We start from the raw sequence: 22283 nt of genomic DNA on the forward strand, positions 1-22283 counted from the left end.
TGCCCCACCGGATGGCTAGGTCGCTCTGTAAGTAAGGCTTTTCCCTATTAAATTCCCTTGTGTTTTTACCTGGCTCTGTATTGGTAATTCGCACAATAATCCAACTTAAAGATTGCTCTATATCCACAAAATCACTGTTCAGGGCCAGTGAGATGGCTCAGTGGGAACAGACACTTGCTGCCAAGCTGTTCTCTCATCTACACACATGCATGACTCCCGGGACCCACTGAAGGGACCAGCCCCCCATTTCAGCAGCCATGACACGTGCTTGCTATGACCTTGCCTTGGTCACTAAGAGGTTAGGTGCCTGCCTCGTTAGGAACCAATCAGAAGCTAGCTGGTGGCGCTATGCTTTATGACTCTGGGTGTGCTTTACGGACAAGTGCACAGCAATGACGCGGAGAGCATAGCAACCACCCTGGGAGGGCCTATGGGCTATAACAAGCAATTGGCCAATCAACACAGGGCAAGCCCTCCAAGATCACCAATCGTGAGCCTGTGTGTACCCCTAGACACTCCCCTTATGCTGACCTACAAGATCACTCGACAGCAGGTTCAAGCTGTTTTTGCTAGCCACCTGCCATGGCGGGTGGATGAAAGACCTGAGCTAACATGGGGTTAGCTCGATAGAAAACAATAAAGCCTCATGCAGTTTGCATCAGGCTCTCGAATCTGCCTGGTGATTGGGGTGACCGAGGTCGTGGCCTGGGACCCCAGATACCTGAGGTTTTCTGGGGGGTCTAACACCACAAAGTGGGTGGAGAGAACCAAGTCCCACCAGCTGTTCTCTGATCTATGCACACAGCCACATGCCATGACATACATCCCCCCTCCCCCACAGATCAGTATAATAAAATTCTTTGAATTAAACTCTCTGGGAGCTGGGGATACAGCTTACCAGTTTCCAGCACCCACATCAGGTGATTCAAACTGCCGATAACCTGTGCTCTAAGAGATCTGTCTGTCCTCTGGGGCAGCTTCCCCTAACACACACACACACACACACGCATGAATAAAAAGTAAATCTTAAAGATTAAGCTAAAATAAGAGTAAGTTTTTTAAAGTGAAAAGAAAATGTTCTAGGTGGTGGTGGTGTACACCTTTAGTTCCAGCACTCAGGAGGCAGAGGCAGACAGATCTCTGTGAGTTTGAGGCCAGCCTGGTCTACAAATTGAGTTCCAGGTCAGTCAGAGCTATAGAGAAACCTTAACTCAAAATAAAAAAAGAGAAAAGAAAAAGAAAATGAAAAAAAGGAAAAGAAAAGAAAGAAAGATGAACAAAATGAACAACACATACCTATGTCATAGTGCATGGCAAAACTATCAATCAAACACCAATTTTCTGCTGTGGGGTCTGCAAAGCCCCGGCCTGTGAGAAGATGAGGCCACAACAGGAGAACTCTGAATGAATCATTCCCTAGTCTCCAGGTGACAGATCCCTTATAACTGGACTCCAGGTGGGTGGCACTGAGGAGGTGGTGCCCATGGTTGATCCTTGGATTGTGTGTGGGGGTATCTTAAGTGTGAGGGGGTCTGCAATGGAGATGTCCATTGCTCTTCCAAACTAATGAGGCATTAGTACACAAGGTTATTTCCTTATCTCCAATGTCTAATTTAAGGAATGTGAGACACAGACTCTCTGATGGCTACAATAGAGGTGAACTGAAATCCTGCTCCCATCCGAATCCAAGTACAGCCACTTACCTTGAGGATTAAGTGACTGAGCTCCTTATCCTGAATAAATGAAGGCCTAGAATTTTCTCCTAAGAAAGACTCTGTCATGCCTAAAAACAAATAGGCCAAAGTTACTGAGAGCACAGAGAAAGAAATTCAGTAATTGCTCAGTGGACACCGTCCATGAGCTGCTGCGGCTATTACAATGACGGCGCAGTGGTGTTCGCAACATCTGGGGACTCTTGGGACCCTTCCCTCCCTCCCCTTCCTTCCTCCCCTCCCTCTTTTCTTCCTTTTTTTGTTAAATAGGGCCTCCTATATTCTGGGCTGGCTTTGAACTCACTATGTAGCCCAGGACGACTTTGAACTCCTGATCTTCCTGCCCCACTTCCCAAGAGCTTGGATTACAGGTGTGTGCCACCACACCCGGTTTATGTGACACTGAGACTCCAACCCAGAGTTTCACAGGCTACTCTCTGCCTGTTGTGTCTATAACACAGTCCATAGGCACCCTCTGAAGTTTGGTGTCTAAGGTTTTGCCGAACCAATACAGCTGTGCTGTGCCAAACACACTGGAGCACAGAACCAAGTGTCTTAAGCCATCTTCACTAATGTGCTGTGCTGACTCAGGCTTGGTCAGGCTGTGTAGACAAGCAGCTGACCACATGATGGCTGAGAAGGGGTGTGGCACCAGATACATCAGCCCCTGGAAATGGCAATGGATTTAGAGAGTGTCTGCCCTGCTCAGTTCCCATAGTTCCTCCCAGCACACACCTCTGCTGGGACACATACCACACTAGGGGTTGTGTTGTTATATTTAAAACATTTTTTATTTATTCATGGGGGGATCAGTTCTCTCCTCCTACCATGTGGGTCTCAGGGACCAAACTCAGGTTGTCAGGCTTGTTGACAAGCAACTTTACCCGCTGAGCCATCTCACTGTCCCCACACCAGGGGACAATGACCTCACTGTGAGTCTACCCTCTTGTCAACAGAGACATCCAAAGGGCAGAGATTTTGCGCCTCTCTCTCTCTCTCTCTCTCTCTCTCTCTCTCTCTCTCTCTCTCTCTCTCTCTCCTCTCCTGTCCTCTCCTTTCTCTTAGTAGAGAATAGGTTTATAGCTGGTGTTCAATTCATATGTGTTGAATTAGCTGACTGACTCATGCCCCTGGGACAAGGCTAATATTAAGGTCCTTGGGTAATCTCTGGGATGGAATCAAATGACCCTGGTGTAGCCTGGAATTTCATTGCTAAAGATTCAAGAGAAACCAAGTAACTTATGCAAGCCTCAGGAGTGGGTAAAAGAGACTCTTGTTTCTCAACAGACTGATGGAACGAACCCAGATCTCTAAGCACAGAAAAGGAAGTCCCAGAGAGCTCTGCTCTCTCCTGCATCCCCAGTCTGGGAAGATTGTTGTCAGGGTCCACAGAACACCCTGTTCTCTGAAACTCTTGCTCTGTGCTTGGCTTTACAGGCAGAGATCTAGAAAGGAACCACAAGGTGGCAGTGTGTATCCGTTTTATACTTTGTTTGCTTTGAGACAAGGACTCATGTAGCCCAGGCTGGCCTTGAGCTCCTAATCTGCTGGTCTACACCTTCATGTTGGGGTTTTTAGTGTCTGACAGCCTATCTTCTCACATGAAGGCAAGGAGTACAATTTTGCATGGTCATGGTAAGGCGGACAGACATATCATAGCCAGGACCAACCACAGAGTTAACAGAGCTCTCTGATAAAGAGATGATGTCAATAGCCTGAGACAGCTCTCATCCTTACTTACCTCTCAGAGACCTCAAGTACTGCACTGCCCTCCTCAGGACGCTGAGCTTGTCCAGTTTTCGGGCAGCGGGGCTGAGTGGAGGGATCACAGATGACAGCTCCTGAATCAGATGGTTCATCTTGTCTCTCCGCCGCTTCTCCATCTGGCTGTGAGCTTCCCTGGGAGGGAGAAAGAACATCCTTGGCTAATGTTCACCCCGTTGCCCAGAGGCACTAGGGGTGCAGGACCCATGGCTCTCAGGATGCTCTTACAGCAGCTGCACTTACGTGAGAAGCTGGCGCCTCTGGGGAAAGTGCTTGTGAAAGCACCCACCACATCCAGCGGCTTTGACCATGAACTTCCTGAGCTAAGACATCTGTGGTCTACGGGCTGTGGTTTCCTCCCTCTCCGCTGTGGGACAGTGAGTGGCCTCTTCTCATTAGAGGTGACCTGAAACTTGCACAGCTGTTGCCCTTACTTCATCCCCCTCCAGCTCCAGACTGTGTCCAAAAGTGCTGGAGCCCTGTTCTGAAAGACACAGCGCTGATTCTGGTACTGTTGCTGTGGTTTTTGATGCTAAGTCTTCCGTTTCCAACTGGTTTTCCCTGAAAGCACGTGGTCTCCACTGAAGCTTCTCCATGTTTAAAATCATGTACTCTGGAGACTTGTGCAGGAAAACCACTGAGAGTTCAAGGCCCGCCTGAGTTATGCATCAAGACCCTCTCTCCAAAGCACAAGGCAAAGAAAAGCCTACACTTCTGCCCATTCTAGGAAGCGTTTTACAGTTTCTGTTTCATTATGATGACTATCATCACCATCAACACCACCATTATCACCATCATCACCCTCATCACCACCATCATCACCATCATCACCACCATCACCATCATCATCACCATCATCACCATCATCACCATCACCATCATCACCATCATCATCATCATCACCATCATCATCATCATCACCATCACCATCACCACCATCACCATCACCATCACCATCATCATCACCATCACATCATCACCATCACCATCATCACCATCATCACCATCATCACCATCATCACCATCACCATCATCACCATCATCATCACCATCATCACCATCACCATCATCACCATCATCACCATCACCATCATCATCACCATCACCATCATCACCACCATCATCATCACCATCATCATCACCATCACCATCATCATCACCATCACCATCATCATCACCATCACCATCATCACCATCATCATCACCATCATCACCATCACCATCATCACCACCATCACCATCACCATCATCACCATCATCATCACCATCACCATCATCATCACCATCACCATCATCACCATCATCATCACCATCATCATCACCATCACCATCATCACCATCATCACCATCATCACCATCATCACCATCATCATCACCATCATCATCATCACCATCATCACCATCATCACCATCATCATCACCATCATCACCATCACCTATGTCTCCTTAGATATTGGCCCCCTGCTTGGTTCCTGACTGCCCAGGGGCAGAGAACCTAGGAGAACACACTCCTTCCCAAGGCTCCACAGGCTCCCCGGCTGCGTTCTGTGACAGTGTCTGCCATGCTCCTCCCTCCAGCCTTTGGAGACAGTTCTGCCCCTGAATGCTTCCCAAGGAATCTGCAACTAAAGGAATTCCAAACCGCAGGCACTCTAACACCTGCCCCTTCCGTCTCCTCCCTCCACTCCTGCGAGCTCTCCCCTGTGTGTGACCGTGGCGGGCAGCACATGGAGATTCATTCTCAACACCTTGTTTTCCTCAAGGGTCAAACAGTCATGAAGCTCTATAGTTTATAATATTCCACAATCATGTCTCCTCCCCCTCAGCCACCATCAGCCTCACTCTGGGGCCCCGCGCTGCCTCCAAAGCCTTTTAAATTGAGCCTCCTTCCAATGCTTGCTTTCCTCAGCCGCTCTAGGCTACCCACACTTCCACAGTTGCCATCCAACAATCCTCACCCATTCCATACTGCTCTCCTTTTGAAACACAATGTGTCTAATCTGGTGCTCAGCCTCCTATTCTACCAGGTGTCACATAGTAGGTTGCTTTTTTGTTTGTTTTTGTTTTTGCTTTATTTTGTTTTTTGAGGGCTAGAGAAATGGCTCAGTGGTTAACAGCATTGCTGTTCTTGTACAGGACTGGCACTGAGTTTCTAGCACCGCAGGTGACTCACAGCTGCTTGTAACTCCAGTTCCAGGGCATCTCACACCCCTTTCTGGCCTCTGTGGGAACTGCATACGTGGTGCACATACATACAAGCAGGCAGACACTCATATACATAAATCCTTTTTGAAAGATTTTATTATTTGTTTCTCTGTGTGTATATGTGTGTTGGAGGGGGTACCCATGGAGGCCAGAAGAGAGTATCAGATTCTTTAGAGCTCGAGTTACAGGCAGTTGTGAGTCACTGGGGGTGCTAGGATCCAAACTTGGGTTCTTTGAAAGAGCAACACGTGTTTTTAACTGCTGAGACATCTCTTTAGCCCCACATAGTAGGTTCTTTTTTTTTTTTTTTTTTTGGTTTTTCGAGACAGGGTTTCTCTTTGTAGCTTTGGAGCCTATCCTGGCACTCACTCTGGAGACCAGGCTGGCCTTGAACTCACAGAGATCTGCCTGCCTCTGCCTCCTGAGTGCTGGGATTAAAGGTGTGTGTCACCAACGCCCAGCCATAGTAGGTTCTTAATAAATGTTGAATAACTACATAGTACAGGATCTTGATCAAAGTCCCTTTGAAAGAATCAGCTATCCACCCAAAGCCAACAGTGCCACACCAAGTGACCATTCTCACGGGGTCTTCTTTACAAGTATTAAACAATCTGGGGCTATGGAAACAAAACTTCTCATATGTCTGTGGGCTGGCTTTCTCACCCTGAGAGAGATAATACACATATCCAGCACTTAGCAAGAACTGCAGTTTGAAATATCCTGGAAAACGATAGGAGAACTGGGCCAGGGCAAAACTCTGAGGAGCACAGTGAGCAAAACCTGCTTCCTTCACAGGGCACACCCTCTTCCCGTAACAGGGACACTAGGCAGACTAACCTGCCTTCCGCCATTGGGTGCTGCTAGCTCTATTCTTGTTGAAGGAAGGGAGGTAAAGGGTTCTAGGGGAAGTTTTCCACCATTGTTTCTGTCATGAATTCTCTTCCTTCTGGAAGGAAGGAGGCCTTGGGCCACCCCCTGAATGGTAAATCTCGTAGTCACCTGACAGGATTTGGAATCACCTAGAAGACACACCTCCAGGCATGTCTATGAGACTATTCTTAGAGAGGCTTAACGGAGGAAGAAAAACCCTCTCTGAATTATGGAGTTCAAGGCCAGCCTGAGCTACAAGTGCCACATAGTGAGTCCCAGCCTAAGTAGTATTACATACAGAAACTGTGTCTCAAAAAGCAAAAAAAAAGACCAAACAAACAAACAAACAAAAAACCCCCCCACACACATGCAACAAAACAAAACAAAACAAAACAAACAAAAAACCAACCTAGTAGGAACTATCATTTGTTATCAGATGATAACTCAAGATGAAGGTAACTGCCCTTGGCCAGCTGCCCCTCTGTATACCTCATTAATGGGAGAGGGTGGAGAACACAGTTAAATCAGGGAGGAATCTCCCAGTCACGTGCAGTTGGCCAGCGCCACTCACTGTCCTGGGGATCAGAGCTAAAAGATGGAGTACCCTGGTGCGGACTGACTTAAACAGACCGAGGAAGCTTATTTTCATGCTCTTCTCTAACTCAGAGCTTTGCCCTTCAGGTGCGGTGGGAAACTGTCCCCAACTTTCCCATTCACACACTGCCATCCCACGGTCTGCCCCAAACGATTTTACTGTATAAACCTTGCTTTGGGGGAGTAATTAAGGAATACCTTAGGCTACAAGGAGCATAAGAGGCAGAGCTGGATGAAGGGTGGCTCAGGGGTAGAGTGTCTGCCTAGAATCCTCCTGTGAGGATCTGGGGTGTGGCTCAGAAGCACAAACCTTGCCTAGCACCCTTGGGGCCCTGGGTTTATTCCCAGCAACACAAAAACAAACAAGCAAGTAACAAGGGGATCATAGTCTCACCGTTGTCTTCATCATCCACCTGGCTTAGTAACTATGGAAACAAGAGCTTTGTAAGATTTAAACTGACTTCGGATCACCGAGGCCTGGTTATTCTGTGACTGTCGAGTTGGGGGGGGGGTGGCGGTCAGTGAAGTGACCGGAAGCCAAGCATTGCTGAATCTTTTGCTCCAGGTGGAGTATTCTGATGAGGAAGGGGGGCGCTGGCTGTGACTGTGAGCATTACACATTGATTATGCCCCATCATCTATCTCCTTCAGGTCCTAACTGACCCTCCCAGACATCCATCATCACCAGCCCTGGCAGGCAAGGTCACTGACAGGTAGCGGTAGGCGGCGACCAGCTGCCATGCTGTCACAGACTTAGAAATGATGTAAACATGGCCCCCTTTTTCTGACTGACAGATTTCATGGAGTTAGAGCAATGTGCACTTACTGTGCCGACTCTGAATCACTGCCTTTGCGTTTCCTTGGAAACTCCATTACAAGAGAGTTGACGGGTCCAGGAGCTGTGAGTTTTGTCCCTGGGTTCACGTGACTAGAAACCACAAGAGAAAGGCTCTGGCTCTCTCTCAGCCCTTTACCTGTGAGTGAGAAAGCATAGGAAGACGCATTTCAGACTTAATTTTCATCTTATGCATTATCATATCACACAATTTAAACGAGAGAGGATCCAAATATTTAGTTTGAATCATGCGTGTCCATCCATGTTTGAAAGTTTACGTGACTGTGCAAGACACTGAAACAAGTGTATGGAGGGCACACAGTGCAGGGGCAGCCAGGGTGGAAGCCGTTAAGTGACACTGGGGAACAGCAACGGGGACAGATAAATGACAGTCTTGCTTCCTGGCTCTGAAATACATGACTGTGATCGTCTGTAGCCAACGGAGGGCTGACTATTTCAAGTAACCTGAGAATTACTGAATTCAAGATGGAGACACAGTGCCTGCCAGAGCATAGCTCAGTGGCAGAGCACTTGCCTAGCATGAATGGGTTCCACCCTCAGTACCACAAAATCCAACAATGAAAACAGACAGGCTTTATGTTGTGGTAATATCCACCAATCGATTAATACTGAAAAATACAGATCACAGTGCCTTCGGGAGGGTAAGAGGGAGGAATGGAGACAGTCCCATCCTCTCACATGACTCTGGTAGGTGCAGAAATCATTGTAAATGTTTAGAGGGCAATCTGGAGCATGGTACGGAGGGCCACAGCATACCCCCAAGCCATTTGACTGACCTGAAATATCAGAGATGCACAAAGATGCTCCTTCTACAAATTCATCAAATTTTCAACAATGGCTGAGTGTAACTCGAACAGGTCTAACCCCAGCTCTCGGAAGACAGCAGCAGGGAGATCACAAGTTTGGGGCTAGTCTGGGCTACAGGAAATCCTGACAATTGACCTTGGGACCAGATCCTCTAACATCCTTGAATAAGCCACAGGACCAAAGGAAAAGTCAAAATCAGACAACGAGTGCAAGCCAAATGCAACTGTGGCATTCTGGAGACAAGATCAAGTAGAGGAAAGTGAGGACAGACAGTTATCCAGCATCTTTGGTGTTGAGTGTCATGGAGGCAAAAGCTACGGCCAGGACCGTGCAGCAAGTCCACTGCCCTGATGTCATTTCCTAATGATTTCCCTCCCCTGCCAACACACTACCAGCATGGTGCGAAAGCCGCTTAGGAGCCAGTCTGGTCATGCACACTGGACTTGGCCAAGTTCTTCCAAGGAGGCCACACTTACTATCCTGTGCAGTACCTGTAGCCATGCCTAACTGTTCGTTATGGGAAGGGGACCCAATGGGTGGCATGTTGGCGAACAATCTTCACAGAAACCTCTCCTCAGCAATCTTAAACTTGCTCAATGCATGCCTCGACCTCAAGCACACCTTTAGCTAAATTCTGCTTTTGTAACTCAGTCTTCCTGAAGCCGGCTTAGTAGACCCTTTAATATTGCTTTATTACTCTCAGTCTCTCCTCAGTCAACCCACAGGTGCTCACTGCCTCTGTCACATGAGAAACAGGCAAAGAGAAATGGAAAACTCACAGTGACTGGGTTTTTGTTGTTTGTTTTTGCTGTGTCTACTTGGCTTGGTCACGGTTCTCAGCAACACAATCAGCCAACAACCTTTGTAGATGTGAAAATTGCCATCACTGGTGTGCCATCGGCAAGGATAGACTGGAAGGGCCTGATCTAATCCATAGAAGGACCTGAGACTTCCCTGGAGAAGAAACTACCAGTGGACAGCAGCAGCTGAGATCCTCGGCCCGCCTGTGGACAGTCCACCCTGCAGGTTCCAGACTGGCCTAGCTCGCTGCACCACTCAGCATGCCAGCTCCCTGACGACCACTGTAAGAAGCCTCCCACACCTTTGCTCCTCTGGCTGTGTCCTGACACTTGCACCTGCCCAACACCATTCAGTTATTAGGTGAAATGTTCAGAATTCCTCAAAGCCATGGAGGCCAGCGCTCCACCCTCCCTGACAACAGACAGGTTCCCTTTTAGACATCAGCATGTCACAGAAACGGCACCACTGGGAGGACTGCGGGTATTGAAGGAATGCAATCGAAGGCCAGGCAGAAAGGTTACACGTTCTGGAGGCCAGTTAGCCTGGGTTCACGCTCTGGTTTGGCAATGAGTCTAAGTTCTCAGCATCTGGAACACAGAATAAAATACCATTCTTAAGCAGCTAGGCAGAGCCGCTGAGCTACAGCATGGAAGGTGTTCAGAACTTCCCACGAGAACCTGAGACTGATTTGCTGAGTGCCCCCAAAAGGGAGATGCAGGGCAAACACTGCTGATGACCTTGGGAACTGAGCCCCGAGAAACCGCTGGGCTGTGATTCAGAACCTAACCAGAGTGACACAAGCCCAAATAACAGCTCCCTGATGATGACTTTTAGAAAAAGCATTCCACCTAACCCCAGGACAGACAAGAGCAGGGCAAAGCACCTCCTCGGAAAGTCAGAGAAGTCCCCCAACCATCCCAGAGCTGGTGAGTCCCACACTAAAGAATGGGGGTGTGGCAGCTCAACTTCAGCAGGGTTTCCTGAAAAACTTAGGGCAGCTGTCAGAGTTAGATGAGAGCCACTGCCTCTCATGAGAATCCCAGCCCCACAAATATAGTTCCCTCAGGTTCTGAGTAGACAGAAGGCCATTGTAGGCACTGGGATAATTATAGTAAATGGGGCCCCAGAGCCACGCCGGGTTCAGAACAGAACCCATGAAGGACTGTTCTACCAAGCTAGTTAAACTTCACAGGCAGGAGCGGGACTCTTTAGCGCTCATAAAAACATTTGCATGCCTTTTCAAAACTAGTCAATTATTATAAAATACGAAGGAGCCTGAAAAAGAAGAAAATGAAACCTCCACCACCTGAAACAGTGGGAATTTTCTGTGTTTGTTTTGTTTGCAGATGGATCTTGTATATAGCAAAACTTAACCTTGACCATGAACTTGAAATCCTCTGGCCTCAGCCTGCTGAGTTCTGCATCCGCAGAGGGTACTTGAAGGTTTGTGTCACCAAACCCAGCATGATAAGTATTTTAAAAGCAATAAAATAACCCTATCATTTACATCCTTAATACATCACCGTTACTATGGTAACAGTGATGCCCAGAATCTAAAATTATTGTCAGCTCTTAGAGAAATCAATAACAAATCATTTCTAAATCTTTCTCTAAATAGCTTGCCCTCACAGCATTTGAAATTCTGAGGTGTGTATTTGACGCCCCCTTGCTTCCTGTCACATGTCCCAGAGGTAAGTGTGGTGACTGTAAAGGAGGTAATAAGGGCCACACAGATGGCCCAGGGGTTAAAAGCAGCTGCTGCAGCAGCCTGAGACTTGAGTTTGATCTCTGGAGTTGCCAGTGACTCTTGAAAGTTATCCTCTGACCTCCACAAGTATGTCATGGCATGAGCGCGCACACACACAAGCCTCTGCACACATGTGCACACACACAAGCAAGCACACACAAAATGTAAGGGCTATGAGAACTGTTCCAGCCCCGCCCCGGGTCCTAAAGGTAAAATGCTGCTCAGGAGTGAAGGAGGGGTAAAAGATTTCTATAGTAACGTCACACACAATCTGAGGGTCGTGCTCTTTATTTCCTGTGATCTTTATTGTTCCGTTTCTACTCTAATAATCCTGTCTATAATAATATTTCTAGCTTCTCCATGCTTCTTCTTCTAGTTCCCTCTTCTATTCTAAAAACTCTTCTCCTTCAGGAGCCTAGAAGTGATAAAGAAATTGCTCTTATTGGTCAAAAGCACATTCCTAAAGCAAGAGATAAGGAGCCGAACCATTTAATGTGACAACACAAGGGTCCCAGGCTGTAGGAACAGAATCAAGGTTAGACAGGGAGGGCACAGTGCCCACTGACCACTTTAAGACAGGGAGGGCACAGTGCCCACTGACCACTTTAAGACAGGGAGGGCACAGTGCCCACTGACCACTGTTAAGACAGGGAGGGCACAGTGCCCACTGACCACTTTAAGACACAGATCTATTGTTAGTAGACTGGCAAGTGAAGATAGGCATGCTTTAAGGTTAATATGAGCTTAGCTTGTGACAGTACTTTCCTATCTGCTGGCAGAGAGAATCCAGGACACTCTTCTTGTATCTCTCTGAGAGTTATGGCTCAACAACTTTAGACATGCTGTAATTCCTGTCCTCAGGCATCTGTGAATGTCTTAATTGAGGTCTCTTGGCCTGGACACTAACACTGACCAGCTGTCTACCAAGGAAGATAACTGGGGGGGGGGCAGACTTCTAAGTTTATACAAAGATTTGGTTGAGAGTGAGGGTATTGGTTGTGATTGCATTCTTGCCAGTGTTACACATTGCTGGGGGAGTCGTCCAATATACGGATGCACAGGGGGTAATGTGCCCAGTGAATGATTAATAACTGCTGGAGCTTTGGGGATGAATCCCACCATAGAAAGGGAGCACCAAGGCTTCACAGGTAATTTTCAGTAAGGACAGTGACTTTTCATAAAGCGAATACTCCCACCATCCTGCATGTGGGCTTCTCCATCTGGTGATGCCAGCGGGTTAGCTTTGTGATTTTTGTCAACTGAGCTCTCGATGCATAACTCTGCGGTTCGTAGCAACAAAATAAATAAATGAATTAAAATCTTAAAAAAGAAGTGTTAGCATATTAAGGAAATGTTAAGTGCTAATGCTTAAGGAACCCTGAAGCACCATGACACAAGGCAAGCTGGGTCTCGTCCCTCTTCTCTAAGTCAGTGTGGTTGCCTGGGAGACCCGTTAAAGCAGTGGCAGTCTGCTAGAGCATGGTCCCGTTTGTCTCCATGGTGATATAAGTGTAACTGGCCTTTGGCTGCCATGTAAACTCAGACAGGAAGTGTAATTCTTCAACCAAGGAGTTGGTATCTAGAGTGAATCAACCTGGGCAGGGGTGCCATGCCTAACATTTCATCAGAGCAACCCCCTGCCCCCCGCCCTCCGCCAATCTTCTGTCCCTTTAGATGTCTGCAGATTGCTGAGTCAACGTCAACTGCATTTGCTGAATACTAGCTTCAACCGCCTGAACCTCCAGATGGGTGGTAAACACCTGTAATGACAGCATTTGGGAGACTGCGTCAGGAGTCCCAGGACAGCCTGAGAAATGTAGTGAGATCCTTTTGAATAAGAAGAAACAGGGTGGGGAATCTGTATTGTCTATTTTGTATATGTGTGTTCAGGCTCATTTGTGTGTGGAAGCCGGGTACAACCTCGTGTGTCCTCAGGTGGCATCGCCTCTTCTTGAGACAGCGTCCCTAGTCTAGAACTCGCCGAGTTCGCTAGGCTGGTTGGCTGAGCCCTGGGAATTTTCCTGTTTCTATGTCCTCAGCATCCTCAGCATCCTCCATCAGGCCTGGGATGAGCTCTGGGATCAAACTCAGATCCTTGCGCTTGCAAGCACTTGACTGACCGGGCCATCTCCAGTCCCCAGATCTGTATTCCTAGGAAAGACACGCACAGCTTGGACATTTCTCTGAGCATAGTAGTCCAGGACCCCAGAGAGACTTCTACTACAAAATCTAGATGAAGATGAGTTGCGATGCCTATGGTGATTTTTGTTCATAAATACCACGCCCCATACTTGGGGCTTTTTGGCTTGATTCCTGTTTGAGAAAGGGTATCTCTGCCTCTGAACTCACTTAGCTTATGCTCAGATTTGTAGTAATGTCCCCTGCCTCTCGAATGTAAGACTACAGGTGCAACTGCACCACCATAGCCACTGCTCTGAAGTAACCTGTAAGCCCCAGAGCCTCTGGCCCACAACTGAGTTGACTCAAGAACATCTGACAGCACGAACGGGGTTTCCACGTGTCCTCCCACTTTAGGGGAACACCCTGGAGGCCTGGGCTCCTGCTTTATAGCCTTCGTTGTGCCTTTATATTAGAAGTCAAGTCTCAGCTCCGTCAGCTCCATCAGCGCCGCGGGAAGGGTCTTTGAGTACGTGTTTTTGTTTTTCCGTTTTTCCTGCCGTGCGCCCAGACCATAGAACCACACAAGGAAGGCAGAAGTGATGACAACAGTGAGTCAATGTGGCCCCTGATGTGGATAGACAGGGAGGGGCAGGTACCCGCTTCCCAAAAGGGTGTCTCGGGGACAAACTAAATAGTTCTGAGAATGCTTTTTGAAAGACCGAGTGTGGAGTAGCTTGAAAGACATAAGTAGCTGCTTTTTCAGAAAGCAAAAGAGAAGGAGAGAAAGACACACGTGGAGCCCGTCCTGTGCTAGAGGCTTTCCTGCCTTTTCCCTCAGCATCAAGTCCAGTTCGCTCTTTTTCCATGGCGATGAAAATGCTGCTGCCAACCAGGTACCACAAAATAAAAGGTGCCTTTGTCTTTAATCCTGGAAAACTCTCTGACTCCCCCCCCCCCCATGGGTTAACTGTCCACAGGGCAAGGGAAGTCTAACAACACACAGCGAGGCAACCTCAGCAAAGCCGGCCTTCCTTCTCCAGATCCTACTCAAATCAAAGACTACAAGATCACATCCTCCAGTCACCTGCCAGTTTCCATTTCTGTTCCTATTCTGTCCCCTGAAAGATCTCCGAGAGAGACCCACCCACGGATATTAAAGTGCTCCCTCCTCTTCATGAATTAGACAGTGTCGCCCCAATTTTGAGAGGGGGTCTCATTCTCCGTGGCCAGTCTGCCGATTTTTGTTTTGTTCTGTTAACACAATGTCACGTTGCAGCCCATTTCTGCTGTGGTTTGGAGGTGAAGTGTCAAACACGTGGTCCCCAGGTGGTGGTGCTGTTCCCTGTGGAGGTGGAGCCTCACTGGAGGAAGTGGGTCACTGTGGGCGGGCCTTGAGGTTTTATAGCCAGGTGACACTTCCTGTCTGCTCTCTGCTTCCCGTGGACACAAGGTGACCAGTAGCCTGACACTTGCGTTGCCTTCTCCACTGTGGTGGGCTGTGTCCACTCAAACTGAGAGCCAGAATAAACCAGTTTCTGAGTCACTTCTATGCCATCCTCAGCGCCTCTATGACACATTTATAAGGAGAGGAGTCAGGAATGTGAACCTCTCACCCAGACTAAGGCCAAGGCTGGGCTCTCTAAGCAGAACTCCGGCTTTCACCGTGTGTCTGCTCAACAGTTCGTACTTGATGGGTCCGTTGAGAGTGAACCAGCCCTGTGCACAACTTGAGTGAGTCTCATTCACTTTTGAGTGTCTGTACCAGGCACTCCATAGGAAAAGGGATCAGAGATGGAGACGACAGGTAAGGGCGACCACTGCCCTCCTAGGACCAGCATGAGGCCAACACAGCATGTGGCAAACATAAGGACTGCTCCAGAGACAAAAACTCTACAACGAGAAAATGGGTATTGGGAAAGGCTTCTGTGGTAGAGACAATGTCCTGGGGAAAGGTCACGAGGAAAAAGGAAATATTGTGGAAGCTGGAATCCTCCACACAGTTTGTAGTCATTACTCCATAACCGCCACCGGCAGAGTCAGGGATCTTTAGCCCAACTTTATAAACAAACAAGGAAACTGGAGCTCAGAGAAACAAAATAACTTAGCCAAAATCACAGAGCTAGTAAACAAAGGTTTTCCATCAACAGATCTCTGCCATAAACAAACAGGAAAAAAAATGAAGCCCGTGGCCCAGGATTGAGTCTGGTGGGATTCCACAGGCCTCAGGAGTGGAGGGTGGTTAAGATGTGAGCTTGGCAGGTACAAGGTCCTGGGTTTGATCCACAGCACCAAACACACACACACACACACACACACACACACACACACACACACACACTGAAAAAAATACCCAGCATGTTCTGCAAGACTGCATGTGAGTTTCGTGTCTGTGTTTTGCCTGTATGGTGTGTGTTGTGTGTGTGTGTGTGTGTGTGTGTGTGTGTGTGTGTGTGTGTGTGTGTGTGTGTGCCACCATGTGTGCCCTCTGTGACCACAGAGGCCAGAAGAGGGCATCTGACTGCCTGGATCTGGAGTTACACATGGCTGTGAGACACCACGTGGGCTCTGGGAATTAAACTCTGGCGTCCTGCGGAGCAGCCAATGCCCTTCTCCATGGCGCGTTCTCTCCAGCCCTCACCATGCCTCTCGGCCCTAAGTCTCCCAAGAAGCAGAAGCTCCCACTGTCCCCATCCTCCACAGGAGGCGCTAGACGCTGAAAGCAGGGCAGGAAGAGCCTTACAGGGCAGGCAGGTGCGCATCTTCCCTTGGGCCATGCAGGCTGACACGGAGTCCCGGGTGTTGTCGCGTGGGTTCTGGGCCTGAGTAATGACCTAGATCCCATGCACGGGAGAAACTGCAGCTTTCCCAGGCCCATCCTGCGTTAGCTCGTGTGACGCATTCCTGGAACAGGCCAGGAACAACTGCTTATGCAAAGCAGAGTGGGACACCAGCTTGGGTTTGTGAGTCAGGAACACGAATTTAAGCCACTACAGTCGCGAGCCCTCTCCCTAGCTCCAAGGGTTCTGGAACCACCTTCCAGGAAAATGCTCAGCCAGTGGGCAGCAGGCTTAACCTCAGCGGTTACCCCACAAGCTGGTCTCATAAAATGGTAAGTGAGCAAGTAATGGTGTTTGGCTCCGCCTCACTCTTTGTGGACATCTTCAAAACAGCCCTGTAGTTATAAGGGTTTAGTTTTTTGTTTTTTTTTGTTTTTTTTTTTTTGTGGTTGTTGTTTGCTTGCTTTGTTTTTGTATACAATGTAAGCCAAACTGATACAAAGACCTGTTTTGTTTAGGGTTTTAGTTATCAATTTCCACTTTCTTGTAACCAAACAAGCCCACATTTCCATAGTGTTAGCCGAACTGTTGCCACACTGAGATGACTCTTGTGTGGCAGAGTGGACAAATGTCCTTATACTAAAAGATGTGTTTACTTGATACTCACAGAGACCCCCGAGACTTGGGCTAAGCGCGCCAGCCAAATGCGTTTGTAGCTTGTTAACCCTGACAGTTGCCCCATATTACAGGGAGGGAAACCAAGGTGCCCGGTGGAGAGTGAAGCAGAGCTCAGAGCGAGAAGGGAGCACACAAAGCCTCTGAAAAGCCACAGACAGACATCCCCGCCTTTCACTAAAATCACACCAGTCTCATGGAGACAAGCCTGCCGCCAGCACTGGGGGGATACAAGTCCAGGTTGAGATGGTCTTGCAGCAAGTTGCAGGCCAGCCAAGGGCTACACAGCAAGAAATCAGTCAATCAGCAGGCCGATCAAAATAACTTCGTCCTGACTTCTGTGCCTGTTTACACTTACTGGATTTTTTTTTTCTCTCTCCTGACTCCCACCTGCCTTAAACACCAGCTTTTTACGATTATCCTCTGTGTGCAGCGTTCCAGGGAAGACACCTCCAAGTTTTACCGCTGAGAGCAAGAGAGGACAAACGAGGCAAAACTTCCAACAAGACTCAGGACGCAATGGAGCAAGCTGAGGTTACAACCGTGGACCCGGAAGATAAGTTGATTGTTACCCCCACCCCCGACCCAAGTCCACTGCTCGCCCTACTACCGAGGCTTCTTCCAGAGAGGAGCAAACCCGAGCGGCGGGCGGCAGAACGCGCAGACGCCGGGCGGGCGCGGGGGGAGCCGTGCGCACAGCTCCCCCGACCCCACACCCGGGACCTGCGCGGGGGCTGCGGGGACCCCACCGCCTGGACTCGCCGCCCGGGTCGCGGACTTGCAGGGGACCCCGGCATGGGGTGGGGGTCCTGGCTTCGCCATCGGGGACCCCCGGCGGGGTCGGGGTCTCCGCAAGCCACTCACCTGGAGCCTCAGCCCTAGCTGCCGCGGCCGCCGCGCGACTCCCCATGCGACCCGGGCGGGCGCACCCGGAGCGGGGCGCGGGCTCGGCCACCGCAGCCCCGGCAGCCCGCGCCGCCCGGGGCGGGACCAGGCACCCGCACAGGCGGAGCCTCAGCCGGCCGCCGGAGCCAACAGGCTGCAGCCAGCACGGCCTGGGAGGAGCGGGACGGCTTGCAGGGGGCGCACAGGGAAGCCCCCTGCGCGGAGCAAGAAAGACACGCCCGTGGGCCCGGCCCTCTTCGGGCTCCAGGCAAGCGCCTGGCTGTGGGCGTTCGGGTGTGGTGTGGGTGTCAACGCTGTCTCGGTCGGGCACTCCTGCAACAGTTGGGGACACAAGTCATCCAGGCTCCTTGGAGCTCCAGACCTGCCCCCGTTCCACGGCGGCACCCCCAGAACTCACCGTCGCCAGGTGGGGTCCTTGGGTACAGTTTGCCCAGGTAAAGCCACAGCAGTGAAAACTCCAAGGTTTGGCTCGAGCCGGCAGACTCTTCTAGTCGGGTCCAGAGGGCAGAAGGTGCGGCCCTTCTTAGTTACCGCAGTGTGCGAGCCAGCGAGCGGGTTCCCAAGATTCACACACAAAGACACCACCTCCTCAAAACCTCTCTCAAAGTCCCAAATGCCGACTTTACCTCTCATCCAGCCACTCCCTCAGCCGCCGCTGTAGCTGAAGGAACATCCATTCATTCCTGTTTGCTCAGTCGGGGAGAGGCTCAAGCCTGAAAACTGTAGAACGGGAGGGAATTTTTACTAACTAAACATCTGACAGGATTAGCATTTACACATATAAAGAATCCAGAAGACAAAACGCCAAGAAATAAAACAAACAAAAAACCCTCATTGAGGGGCTAGAGAGATGGCTCAGTGGTTAACAGCACTTGCGACTCTTGACTCAGACTCGGGTTCGGTTCCCAGCACCCACAGGGAGGTTTACAACCAGAACTCCAGGTTCAGGGAGATCCATCACCCTCTTCTGACCTCCACAGGTACACATGCAGGCAAAATACACACACACATAAAGATAATTTTTTTTAAAGCCCAGTCAATAAGTGGGCTAATGAAATGAACAGTCGGTTTTCAAAAGATGAGGTACGAATGGCCAAGAAACATGAAAAAGTGTTCTAAGATGCAAATTTAAACTATGCTGAGATTCCAGCTCTGTTAGAACAGAAAACTAATGACGACAAGTTATCAGGAGGATGTGAACCAAGGGCCTCCCAATAGACTTCTGGTGGGAACCTAACTAGTCCAGCCACTATGGAACTCAGCATAGAGATGCCTTACAACTAAAACAGAGCATCCAGACCACCCAGCTACCACCAAGTGAACACGTCACAGAAACACATCCATGTGTACCGTCACCCTTATGTAGATAAGCTTTGTCTGTCAACAGATGAATGGGTAAATGTGGTCTCTGTGCACAGTGGAACTCCCCAACCCTAAGGAACAAAGCCATGTCATTTGCAGGGAAACAGACACAAGTGGAGATAATCGTACTGAATGAATTAAGTCAGGCTTAATTAACAAAAATATCATGGATCCTTCATTTCACCACATGTGTATGTAGATGGTAAAACTGTCTACAGGGACAGAGGTGAGAGAGCAGCTGGGAGGAGAATGTGACCAAAGTAATTTATATACTAGGATGACAATGTCCTTAGGAAACCCAGTGTCATGTGCAGTGAATACACTCCAACTTTTTTTAAAAAATGAGTATTTTGGCAAGGTCCTTCATAGGTAACAGAAAGGAGATCATGGGTCAGGTCTCCTCAAGAGTTCACACCCTTCATGGCGGCTGATGAGCTTGCCTGTGAATCAACACAGGCCTCACTTCTTTGCAATGATGATTCATTTCACCAGGAGCCCGAAAAGAAAGAATCCAGCCACTCCCCCGAGGAAGCAGGAAGCTGTGGGGCCAGGCAAGGCCAGGTTCCTTGGGGTGACTGTTCTCTGCCTGATGCCCCCACCCCACCAATCAGGCTTACATTGTTTTTCTTTATGCCTGGAAGCTTTGCTTTCTTTCTAGACAGGGATTTATTTTTATTTTTATTTTTTTAAAAGAATAGCTGGAGTGCACACCTGTAATCCTAGCACTTGGGAGGTACGGTAGAAGAATTGAGTGGTAGGGGTCAAAGTCATCCTAGGCTCCCAGTCCATGTGGAGGTCAGCCTGGGCGGAGACTGTCTCATATCAGAAGGTATGGGGTGCAGGGAGGGCTGGGGATGCGCCTTGATCTTCAGGACTCCATAAAGCCACGACAACGACCGTGCATACATACAATTCCCGTGCTGGAGAGTTGAAAGCTGGGTGATTGGCAGCTCAGGGTCACCCCGCGCTGTACAGTGAGTTCAGGGCTAGCCAGGGCTGAGTGATTTCCCTGTGTCTTAAAGATAGAAAGGTACTTTCTCATTTCTAGCCAGTAGAATCCCTTAACTTTCACCTTAGGAAATGTTTGAGAAAACGGACTGGTAACCCAATTTACAGAATCCTGGCTAGTTCTTTCTGGTCAACATCCGAGGGTTCCTGGCTCAGAGCCCAAGAACGGCCTTGTGTGGCAGGAACCCTTGTTCACCTCTAGGGGGCGGTATTTTCACTTCACTTCCTGTAAGATCAGCTTCCAAGGCAGCTTCCATTTGCCCACCTGGGAAGGAGTCCACTTTACAGCCATGGCTGGGGCCTTTCCCCACGACTGGGGTCAAACAACAGCATAGTTAATTAAACCTAAAATACTTTCTGAGTTTCATAAAAATGACAAATACCCAATTTTGAGCTCTTAAGAGATTGAAGAGAAATGTGTATACCGATAATACCTAAAGTGACCTTTCCCTTCCACCTCTAGAGGAGGTCCAGGAAGGAGTCCTGGGGACTCCCAGGCTTGTGCAGTGGGTTACGAGAGCAGTGTGGAGAATCAGAAGCACAATTCTTCAGTGTGTCTAGATTGTCAGACCCACTATGGGCTTCTGGGATAAAATAACGGGCTTGGGTTTGACCTAACGCAGGGAGGTGTGGCAGAGAAGACACTGGGAGCAAAGTGTGTTCGTGGCAGAGGGAGAGACACAGAGGGATGCAGAGGAATTGGAGGAAGGCCCCTTTAAAAGGTGTGTTTAGGGAGTTCTGCCGGGTAGTGCAAACCCTGAATTGCTTGCTAACCTAAACAACTTTGGCAAAGCTTTATTCATTTTGCCTTCCAATGTTTCGGAGTCGTTTTTATTGAAAGTCCAAACTTCTTGAAACTGGCCATAGACACGAAGTAGAGCCACCCAGCGCTCACCCTATGCTAGGCTCTGTGGTGCATAGTTCTCACAGTAACCAACAAGGAACATGTCACGCACTCTGGAGAGTTTACCAGTGGCCTTTCTAGAGCCCAGTAACCCCAAATCCAACGAGGACAGCCTGGTCCCAGTTCCACCCACAGGTTCTGGTCTTAGGAGACACACTACCAAGTTCTTTCAAGTAAGCCCCAGCTGCTGTGAGCCCTACACCAGGATGTAGTCCTTGGTTAAGAATGAAAATTTCCTGCGCCTAGGTGGTGGGTAGACGACGAGGAGATTATTTCTCCAAGCAAGAGAACAATAAAGTCCTGAGGAAGCCGTGGTCAGGTTTAGATAGGACAAGAATGAGGCAATCTGGCTGGTGGCATGGCTCAGTGGTTAAGAGCAACTCTGGCTCTTCCTGAAGACAGAAGTTAGGTTCCCAGTACCCACTCTGGGCAAGTTCATAACCAAAAACCTGTGAACTTCTGACGCCCTCTTCTGGCCTCAGAGGACACTGCACTGTCTTGTACAAACCCCCACAATACAAATTTGAAGTTTTTCTTTTAAAAGAATGAGGAAGTCATCAAAAAAGGGCTGTGTGTGTGTGTGGGGGGGGAGACCGTGAAGAGGGAGGGAGGGACTCCTAAGTCAACGCCAGGCCAGGTACCAGTTAATTAACAGGCAGTTGACAGGATCACAGCCAGTAACACATGGGGGCACTTTCCGGCAAGGAGTTCTTATTACCTCTAATTATGTGTATGTGTCCCTGCAGATGCAGTCACCTGATCCCCTGGAGTTTACAGATGACTGTGAGCCACCTGGCATGGGTACTGGGACCTCTGTGAGAGCAGTACTCACTCTTGACTGCTCAGCCATTCTTCAGAACCCACAGGTTCTCTTATAAAATCGAGCCTTGAAGTCCTGTGAGGACTGCTTAAGCCTGAGCCGTCTAGCTCTCTCCGACCAAGGACAAAAGCAGCACAGGTGACAAAAGTAACAAAGGAAGCAGCCCCCATAGCTCGTGTTTCTGCCATGAGCTGACTACCCTGGAAGAGATCTTTCCACCCTGCGTGGCACCGGTTCATTTCCTTACTGTGAAACTACTCACCTGCTGTCACCTGCAGTCATTCCTGTCCCCAAGTGACACCCATCACACCCATGCATCCCTCTGAGTTTCTAGAAGCATGGGGGGCGGGGAGG

General features: G+C 49.1%; 1 protein-coding gene across 3 annotated transcripts in view; it reads right to left on the reverse strand.

Moving 5' to 3' along the window:
• The window catches only part of Arntl2 (aryl hydrocarbon receptor nuclear translocator like 2), a 48783-nt gene extending 30675 nt beyond the window's left edge, over window positions 1–18108 (reverse strand). For 2 of the 3 annotated variants that reach the window (XM_027430095.2, XM_027430094.2), the window contains exons 1-4: window positions 17794–18108; window positions 7972–8119; window positions 3454–3611; window positions 1704–1783 (exon numbers count right to left, since the gene is read on the reverse strand). In XM_027430095.2, the coding sequence (XP_027285896.1) occupies window positions 1704–1783; window positions 3454–3611; window positions 7972–8119; window positions 17794–17839 (432 nt within the window). In that variant the 5' untranslated portion in view covers window positions 17840–18108. Of the gene's footprint in view, window positions 1–1703; window positions 1784–3453; window positions 3612–3719; window positions 4063–7971; window positions 8120–17793 lie in introns of those variants that run through there. The other variant, XM_027430097.2, reaches the window with a different exon arrangement.
• Between the last annotated feature and the right edge of the window lie 4175 nt (window positions 18109–22283).

Source organism: Cricetulus griseus, chromosome 8, assembly GCF_003668045.3.
Source record: "Cricetulus griseus strain 17A/GY chromosome 8, alternate assembly CriGri-PICRH-1.0, whole genome shotgun sequence".
NCBI classification, from domain to species: Eukaryota; Metazoa; Chordata; class Mammalia; order Rodentia; family Cricetidae; genus Cricetulus; species Cricetulus griseus.